The following is a 9,808-nucleotide window of genomic DNA, read 5'->3' as shown; positions in this document are numbered from 1 at the left end:
GCGGAAGCGGAACGAGTCGGAGGAGGAGGACGAGGAGCGCGACGAGGAGCCACACGAGCCCGTTATGGCCGTTGCGGACGGGCCCGGCGGGTCCCCCACGGCCCCAACGCCGGTGCCGAGTTTGGGCCCAGGCCCGGCGGCGGCGCCGCTGCTGCCGTTGCCCCCCGGCTGCTTGCCGCTGGCCCCCACCGGTTTCAACTGCGCCGCGGGCGGCTTCAGTCTGAGCCTGGGCCTCGCCGCGGGGCCCGGGCCGCTGGCGCCGCCCGCGCTGCCCCCGCCGCCTGCCCCGGCTCAGCCGCCGCAGCAGCAGCAGCAGGGGAACGGGCTGCCGGGCGCCGCGCGGGCCAAGGAGAAAAGGCGCGGGCGGGAGAACAAAGAGACAGCGCGGGGCAGCCTGCTCAGCTTCCGCGACGAGGAGGAGGGTGAGCAGGGCCGGGGGGGCGGCCGTGTCTGATACTCGGGAGCTGCCCCGAGGGGGAAAGGGGGGGCGGGCTGTACCATTGACATGCGTGGGGCAGGGGGCTCTACTACTGGTCTTCTGCGCAGGGGAGCTGAACTCTACCACTGAGCCAAATAGGGGCATATACCACTGACCCGCTGGGGGGGCTCTACCACTGATCCCCTGTGTTGGGGGAGGGAGGGGTGGCCTCTACCACCGACTTGCCTCTTGGGACTGGGGCTGTAACTCTGACTTGCTGTATTGGGTGGGGGCTTGGCTCTACCACTGACCACAGCCTGAGGGGAGGGGGAACTGGGCTGTACCAGGGACTCTTGCCAGGTAGGGGGCTGTACCATGGACCTGCTGCATGGTGGGGAAGAGGGCTGGGACACTACCACTGACCTGTACTGGGGAGGGGTTGGGCTCTTAACACTGACCCTCCCTACCTGGCGGGGGGCTCTACCACTGACATGCTGTATGGGCGGGGGAAGGGGTGGTGAGACCCTGCTGCCTCTGAGCGGCAGTTCCTGACTGCATTTGTGGGGAAGGTGATGCCCCTCAGACAGACCCCTCCTCCCCTGATAGAGAGGTTATATGAAAAATGTGCGTGAGGTGAATTTTGTTTGCCCACTGGGCTGGTTTCCACACTTGACACTTGTAGCTCAGCGGCTGGCAAGGGCATTTGCAGAGGTGGGGAACGTGAGTCTTATGTTTTCACATGACTCCAGGAACTCAGTCCTCAGGACAAAAACATTTGCTGTGGGGGTTTTTTGTTCTTGGATTTGAGGAAATATAGTAATTTCTGTGTGTCCTTTTCCAAAAACAGCTCGGGGAAGCTTCCAATAAAAGGCTGATTCATTTTTTACTTGTAAAGTGGATAGTTCACAAAGGGATTAACCAAATCCATAGAGGACAGGTCCATTGGAAGCTGTTAAATAAAGCATTTAGGGGTGTGTCTTCTGACAACCCTAACTAAATGGTTAATGCCATGACCGGTATGAGAGAGAATAAATTGTCCTAGACATACTCTGTACACTCTCCCACTGAAGTATTAGGATATCTGTCTAGGTGGACAATTGGTTTTATCCAATATGGCCCTTGCTAAGTAGTTAGAAAATTAAAAAGAAATATTAAAATAAGCAACGCCCCCATTAATTAAAAAATAATCTACCTATGCCCCTGTCTCTGATCTAGTTGTTCTGTATGCCCTGCCAAAAGATTTGTCAGAAAGGTAAATGCTTATTTTGGAGGTGTGGCTGACTTTTGCAAATCGCTCAGTGTTTTCCAATTTTTCTTCTAAAGAAGCTGAAGAAGTTTTTAAAGTGAAGAAATCAAGTTACAGCAAAAAGATAGTAAAACAGCTGAAGAAAGAATATAAAGAAGACCTTGAAAAATCAAAGGTTAAAACAGAAGTCAGTTCTCCATCTGATGGTAATTGAAACTTTTATTAACTGCAAAGATTGAATATTCCATATGCAAATGAGTTGCCGGCTGAGGTTTTGAGTTGTGGCGTCGGTCTCTTAGGGCAACTGAGCATTTAAATGCTTTGGGGGGCTTGACAGGTGGAATTATTCCCAGTTCATAGAAATGGAGATGGTCATCGTGTCAGAAAAGCTATATTTTGTATCATCAGCAGAAGTGACATTTAAAACCGAGTAGGCTTTAACTTCCAAGTCTGTGCTCATTTTTCTAAACAGTGCTTAGTTTTTTCCTCTTAATACTTAGTTTTGAGCTACATCCAATACTTTGTCACCATGTAGTCTCGTGACACAGCTTGAATCCACAGAAGGGAATTTAAAATGAGGGAAAATTGGGTAGGCATGGCAGAGTGGAGTTTTTTTTATTTTAAGCTCCTGCAATAGACGGTTTCTTGTACAACTTGGGTTCCAAACTAAGGACCAGAACTCTGAGCTAGGAGAAATGTGGGTGGAGACCAGGAGGTGAAGACAAGCTGGAGCAGGTGAGATGAGCCAATAATTGTTGAGCGTATGGGCCTTTCAGAACTTGGAATAGCATCTAGGACTTCCAGGTCTTGGTGTCTCCTTTACAGTTATTTGCTGAGTGCTTCCATTAGTGCTTGGTTGGCTCTAGAGCAATGGCATTCAAACTGGGTATGCATACCCCCAGTGGTAGGAGGTGCTTTGCCAAGAGGTATGTTCTTATATTTTAATAATAGTGTTGGAGTTTCATACTGGCTAACATGTCATGAGTAATGGCTTTGCCACATGTTGTTGATGTCAGTGTCAGTGCTCTTCCTAAGGAATAAGCATATAGAAGTGCATCAAATGTAGGGGTTTTGAGCAGGAATCTTTTGCAAGTAAAGGGGTATGCAGCCAAAAAATGTTTGAAAACCACTGATTTAAATGATGCCCATATGCTGCTGATATCATAGAATCATAGAAGTAGGGTCGAAAGGGACCTTGTAGGTCTTCAAGTCTGACCCCCTGCCTGGGCAGGAGAAAAAACTGGGCTCAAATGATTCCAGCCAGGCAGGTATCAAGCCTCCTTTTAAAGACCCCCAGGGTAGGAGCCAGCACCACTTCCCTTGGAAGTTGGTTCCAGATCCTAGCTGCCCTAACTGTGAAGTAGTTCTTATGGATGTCTAATCTAAACCTACTCTCCAACAACTTCCGGCCATTATTCCTTGTTATGCCAGGGGGCGCTAGAGGAAACAAGGTCTCTCCCAAACCCTTCTCGTCCCCCCTAGTGAGTTTATAGGCGGTCACCAGGCCCCCCTATAGCCTTCTCTTGTGAAGGCTGAACAGGTTCAGGTCCCGCAGTCTGTCATTGTAGGGTCTGCCCTGTTGTCCCTGGATCATGCGGGTGGCCCTCCTCTGGACCCTCTCAATGTTGTCCACATCCCTTCTGAAGTGGAGCGCACAGAACCGGACACAGTACTCCAGTGTCACGTAGAGGGGGAGGATCACCTCCTTGTCCCTGCTTGAGATGCACCTGTGGATGCACAACAAGGTCCACTTAGCCATTCCAACCGTGACCTCTCATTGTCGGCCCATGTTCATCTTGGAGTCAATAATGACTCCAAGATCCCTTTCTGCCTCTGTGCTCTCAAGAAGGGAGTTTCCCGTCTTATAAGTGTGCTGCTGGTTACTACTGCCCAAGTGCAGCACCCTGCACTTGTCAGTATTGAAGTGCATCCTGTTTTTGTTAGCCCACCCCTGCAACCTATCCAGGCCTTGCTGTAGTCTTTCCCTCCCTACTAGCGTGCTCACCTCACCCCAAATTTTGGTATCATCAGTGAATTTAAACAGGTTGCTTTTCACCCTGTCATCCAAATCGGTGATAAAGAAATTGAATAGCATGGGCCCAAGGACTGAGCTCTGGGGGATTCTGCTGCCCACTTCTCCCCAGGTCGAATATGACCCGTCCGCCACCACCCTCTGAGTATGACCCTTCAGCCAATCTGCAATCCATCTGACTGTCTAGGCATCAATGCCACAGTTGGCCAATTTTTTATTGAGAATGGGGTGGGAGACGGTGTCAAAGGCCTTGCTGAAGTCCAGAAAGACTACATCAACGGCGACGCCTGCATCCAATGCTTTTGTGACCTGATTGTAAAAGGCAATCGGGTTGGTCTGACATGACCTGCCCCTAATGAAACCATGCTGGTTGCCCTTGAGCATCATCCCTGAAGCCAGCCCATTGCAGATGTGCTCCTTGATGATCTTCTCAAAGAGTTTCCCTAGGATTAATGTAAGACTGACGGGCCTATAGTTGCCCAGGTCCTCCCTCTTTTAAAGATGGGGACCACGTTGGCTATCTTCCAATCATCTGGCACCTGGCCCGAGCACCATGAGCGCTCGTAAAGCCATGCCACGGGCTCTGCAATAACCCCTGCTAGCTCCCTCAACACCCTGGGGTGGATAGCATCTGGACCTGCTGATTTGAACACATCCAGCCCCTCCAGAAGCTCTCTAACCCAGTCCTCCCCAACCTGAGGTCTGGAGGCGTTCCTCTCAAGTCCGTCTTGCATCACCGTGGGGAAGTCCCGGTCCCTGCACAAGAAAACAGAGGCAAAGAATTGGTTAAAGATGTCTGCTTTCTCCTCTGGCGCAACCACCAGATTGCCCAGAGGATCTTGCAGGGGCCCCACATTTCCCAGTGCTTTCTTCATCCTCCCTATATATTTGAAAAAGGACTTTATTATCTGTGATTTTTGGATGCAAGTCCTAGCTCTATGTCCGCCTTAGCTTTCCTGACAGCCCCCCTACAGGCCCAAGCAGAGGAGGTATACTCCTCTTTGCAGATAGCACCCCGCTTTCCACCGGTTGTACGCCGCCTTTTTGGCAATCAGGCATTCCTGTACACCCTTGGTGAGCCGGGGGGGCTTTCAGGCACTCTTGCCCCCCTTGTTTTTTGTTGGGATGGTCACCCCTTGGGCCCTGAGTATCGTCTCCTTAAGGAACGACCACTCATCTTGGGCACTGAGCTCCCCTGCTCTCGAACCCCAACACCTCTCCCACTAATCTCAACTCGTTGGAGTTGGCCCTCTTGAAGTCTAGAGCTACTGCCTTGCTTCAGGCCCTTGACACCCTGCGCTGGATGGTGAATTCCAGCAAGCAATGAGCGTTCTCACCCAGGTGGTCAAGAACCTGGAGGCTCCTTACCAGGTTGTCGCCTGTAGCCAGGACATTTCCTCTGGTGGGACTGTGCACCTCCTGAATTAAGCGGAGGTCCTGTATCTTGGCCAGGAACCTCCTGGAACGGTCCGAACTGGCTGACTGTTCCTCCCAGCAGATGTCTGGATAATTTAAATCACCCATGACAGCCTGAACCTACTCTCAAACAACTTATGGTCATTATTCCTTGTTACTCCAGGAGGTGCTTGGGGGGGAACAGGGTCTTTCCCATTCCCCACTGGTCCCCCCTGGTAAGTTTATAGATAGCCACCAGAATGGGTACCTCAACATTCCTTTAACAGAATTTATTTAATTTCCCTTTCTTTTTAAACTAAACTGAAAAGTCAGAACCATTTTCACATGACTTATGCACAGGATTAAAGCGTTTAAAGCACTGATCTTTGACACCGGTGCAAATGGAGTAACGGATATATCAAGATACAAGGGGGCTGTGGGGAGAGGGATCTAATGGTGGGGGTCTACTACAGACCCCCCAACCAAGGGGAGGGGCTGGACCGGGAATTTTCGGGCCAGCTGGCAGAGGCACTTAAGGCAAGGGATGTAGTTGAACATTAGAAGGCACTACTTCCCAGTCAGGGCAGCTAGGAGCTGGAACGAACTTCCAAGGGAAGTAGTACTGGCTCCTACCTTGGGGGTCTTTAAGAGGAGACTTGATAATTACCTAGCTGGGGTCATATGAGCGCAGTGTTCTCTCCTGCCCAGTGCAGGGGGTCGGACTTGATCTACTTGGGTCCCTTCTGACCCTACATCTATGAATCTATGAACATATCAAATGCTTAAATTGTGGGAGATGCCAGACTTCAAGTTGCCCATACACAAGGGCAAAGTACTGCAGGAAAAAAGAGAATAGTTTTTTTTGGCTGAATGAATCAGAAGGGTTTTCTTTTCCTCTGGCATAGAATTGCTATGTGATGCTGTGTATGTCCCCTAAAGCAGACTTTTTGCAGATAGGCACAAGGTGTGTTTCCTTATCTTTTGGGTTTCCAACTTCTTACCCAACCATAGCCATGTGTCAGTATGTCTTTCCTTGCAGGGCTATTGTAAAGATGGATTGTATGTAGAGGATCTACAGGAATTAAAATAATTTTTAAAAAGTCCCGTTTGAAATTAATTTATGTAAGTAGTAAAATGAATAAATCTACAGTAAACAAGTCATGGGATTACAAACTGAATAATAAAGGTAAAATAAAATGTTGGATAGCTGTGCACTTAGCAAAATATCATGCGCCTCAATGTGACTGGGTCCTATGCAGAAATAAGTATGTGATCACATAATTAAACATTCATTAGGGGCTCCTGAAGGCTGTACAAACTACCTTAATTGTGGCATTTCTTAATTTCTCAGTAATGGACTTGGCAAATATTTTTGCTGGGGTTGTCTTTATATTTGAGCAGTCAGACTGTATAACTTAAATGTGAAGATTGTAATGTTTTTGTTGAAGCCATGAAATAAGATGCAGCGTTTTTTCTAAGCTCAGAGGTTAAAAATTGGAAACTACTAAACATATTTTGGATAGCTCACTTAAGTAAAAGAAATGCATATCTGCTACTCTTCTGTAAGTGTGTTCTTTTAAAATAACTTGCACAAAAAAGTGAAATACTGTTGTTGCATCTCACAGCTGAACCACCTATAGAGAAAACTGGGCAGATTAAGGATGCAAGTCAAGAAGATGGCACTACAAACAGTGAACAAGGAGAAGAAGAGATGGAAGTTGAAAGTGAAAAGGAGGAAGAAAAACCTAAAGCTGGGGGAGCTTTTTCAAGTGCTCTGTCATCTCTGAATGTTCTTCGTCCAGGTTTGTGCTTCCTTGTATAGTTTAGTGGGTTTGGAAATGTTTTGTGTAATGCTTATAATGGAAAAACTGGTACCTGGGCAGGGGAATATCTTCCTTAACCTTCCCAGTGCAGGTGCAAAATTAAGTGTTGAAAACTGGATTGTGTACTGTTGTTTCGTTTTTAAATATATTTTATCATTTAGTTACCAGTGACAAATTTGAAGGAAAGCTAAACCGTAATGATTGAGTTAGTAATGATTTAAGTTTTTGAGTAAGTGTTTGAATTCTTTCAGATGTTAAGAACATTGGGCAGTATTTCAGAACAAATCAAATCATAGCTCAACCTGTGGTCTGTTGTTTTGTTTTGTTTTTTTTAAAAAAGAAAAAAAAACACTTTTACCTCTTGATTGCAGTATTGGCCCATTCAAATCTGTGAAATAATAGAGTAATCTCAAAATTCTGTTACCATGTTCACTCGACTACCAGACAAGGTTATTTCCCCCAATCAGCACGTGGGGAAAAAAGACCTGTCCCTTACATCCACATACAAGGAAACCATCCTTAAATAAAGTGTCTATCATTGAACTGCTGCTGAAAGCAGCATGTCCTCAGTAATGGAAACCAACTATGAAGTTAGTTAAATGCAGTCAACACAGAGCATGACTATAAAAGACGTGGATTACATTGGGCAAGCATACCTATAGAACTTTTTATTTTTCCTGTGTGTGGGGCCGTTTAAAAAAAAAGTGTGAGTGTTCCCTCCTCAGGGAACTGGCATTGGGATTGGAGGTACTGTAATATCAGGCCAGTATCAGGAGGGCCAAGGCCAGCCCTGACACCTTTCCCTTGGTGCCACAAATGCTGCTGTATTTGATCTTAGCCAAAAGGCCAAGGTGGTGATGGAAACCTACAACAAAGATGTTTTTATGTATTTGTTTGTTTGTTTATTTAAATTTTCTGTCTCAGGCCAAATTGGTCAAATCCTGTTCCAAATTCTGTTGACTGAGCACAGCTCAATCATTCAAGTCTGTGTGGTGGTACCACTGGGCAAGTATCTTCCCTCCCAGATTGTTCAGCCTGTGGCTTCAGATAATCCCAAATCCATGGCAGGCATCCTATTGCAGGTCCAGAGACCTTGGAGTTCAAACGCCCCCGAGTCTCACTTGCCCCTACCCAAAAAGGTAGAGGAACAAGCTAGGGAGAAATCCCCCATCTCCATAAAAATAAAGCGTGTAGCCAAAATCCTCCGTTTTGGAGGCTATAGTAGACTCTTGTAGGGGGCCTGCCTACAGTGCATTAGATAAGTCTGCACCTTTAACTACACAATGCCATTTAAGTTGATCTTGGCCTGGTGATCATGGTATTTCACCTGCCAGGTAAGAACAGGAAATATGCTTGACCTGAGCCAAAAGGCCAAGTGCATCTTATTCAGACAAATGAGATGTATATTAGTGCCCATTGCACATGGTCTCCCTCAGTACTAATTCTTTTTCAAGTTATGGTCAGCCACTACACTGAATACAATTCGACTTTCACTTTCCCACGGCTGGACTTCCTTTCTTTCCCATTTCCAGTGATTCCTGTTTGTTCCCTGGCCTTAAATATCTGGCAGACATCACTAAATGGGTCACCAAAATCCTTGAACACCAAATGTAGTATTTCACCTTTACCACCAATGCCCATAATGTCCAATTAATGTCCAAGTTTTGGTTGCTCTGAACCATGATGGAACCTGAATTGTAAAATCTGGTTTTAGAACAGTTGTAAGGTTCTTCCTTCTCTCACCCTTTTATGTGATTAGTGTGGCCCTGCCCTCTATGATAGAGCAGTGGTACCCAACCTTTTCCCATCTTAGGCTGGATGGATGATGCTCAGTCTGTCAGTAGCCTGGATTTGGCTGATGAGCCTCAGTGTGCATGGTGGCAACGTGGGGCCTGATTCACCTGCATTGGAAGGAATGGGGGGGGGTGCCTTTGCCCTGATCCAGCTGCATGAGTGGAGAAGAGGGCATGGCCTGGCAGCAGGCCAGGAGGAGTGGGGGTGCGGTGGCACTATTACTTGCCTCTGCTCCCATGCCACCGAATTTCTCAACCTGTGGAGAGCCCTGGGGGCCAGATACCATGGCTCCGTGGCATGGAGGTTGAGCAACCCTGTGGTAGAGCTCAGAGTACTAAAGAGTGAAGGTACTAATAAGTAGTCCCATATATTTAAGAGTTAGGAACCTTTGTGATTATCCTTGCTTCAGTTGCACATCTGTACAGAAAAACTAGCTTTTTGTTTGCCCTTTCAAAATTTGTAATTCATAAATTTGGACTTTTCTTTCCAATGCTGACTTCACAGATCCTTTAAACTATATTTCTTGTTTGATTGAAGAATGAAGGGAAACAAGTTGTTTCCCATAGCATTAGTCTTGTGCTCCTTCTTCCCCACAGGTGTTTTCTCTTCACTCTTTTGATCATTCTGTTCTTATTTTTACCTCCCTTCTATCATACACATTACCCATTTCTCAGTCAAGAATGAAATACATATAAGAATAAATACACTGAAACAGATAAATGAGTCTCATCCTCATCCTGCTTACTTTGCTTGTATGTTTTAATACTTTTTGCTTTATCCTTCATCTCTTGTTTTTGTTTGTTTTGTAATCTTTTTGGTCTTCCTGTATGTATATTTGTGCAATACTTGAATTATTTTGCTTGCATTATGTATATTTTTGATAGGTGATAGATAACATATGAATCAAAATTTTCCTGGAGGATAATCACTCTTCTCTAGCAGTTTACTGGTTTTTTTTGTAATTTGTCCCAAAGGCTTAGAGATGTTTAATATATACAGTTGTCACCTTTTACAGCAGGGGTGGGCAATTATTTCTGGCAGAGGGCCCCTTAGCGAGTTTTGACAAGCTGTTGAGGGCCACATAGGTAGCCCTGACCCTT

The 9,808-nt window shown here is 46.5% G+C and overlaps 1 protein-coding gene across 1 annotated transcript in view; it reads left to right on the top strand.

The window, feature by feature from the left end:
* Positions 1 to 6: 6 nt before the first annotated feature.
* PAXBP1 (PAX3 and PAX7 binding protein 1) overlaps positions 7 to 9,808 on the top strand; it is a 41,041-nt gene continuing 31,239 nt past the window's right edge. The window contains exons 1-3 of the mRNA XM_019528832.1: positions 7 to 422; positions 1,742 to 1,870; positions 6,717 to 6,893. Of these exons, the coding sequence (XP_019384377.1) occupies positions 65 to 422; positions 1,742 to 1,870; positions 6,717 to 6,893 (664 nt within the window). The 5' untranslated portion in view covers positions 7 to 64. The remainder of the gene's footprint in view (positions 423 to 1,741; positions 1,871 to 6,716; positions 6,894 to 9,808) is intronic.

This window comes from Crocodylus porosus, unplaced genomic scaffold, assembly GCF_001723895.1.
Source record: "Crocodylus porosus isolate Cpor-Errol unplaced genomic scaffold, CroPor_comp1, whole genome shotgun sequence".
NCBI lineage: Eukaryota > Metazoa > Chordata > Crocodylia > Crocodylidae > Crocodylus > Crocodylus porosus.
This window is presented reverse-complemented; position numbering and strand designations above follow the sequence as displayed.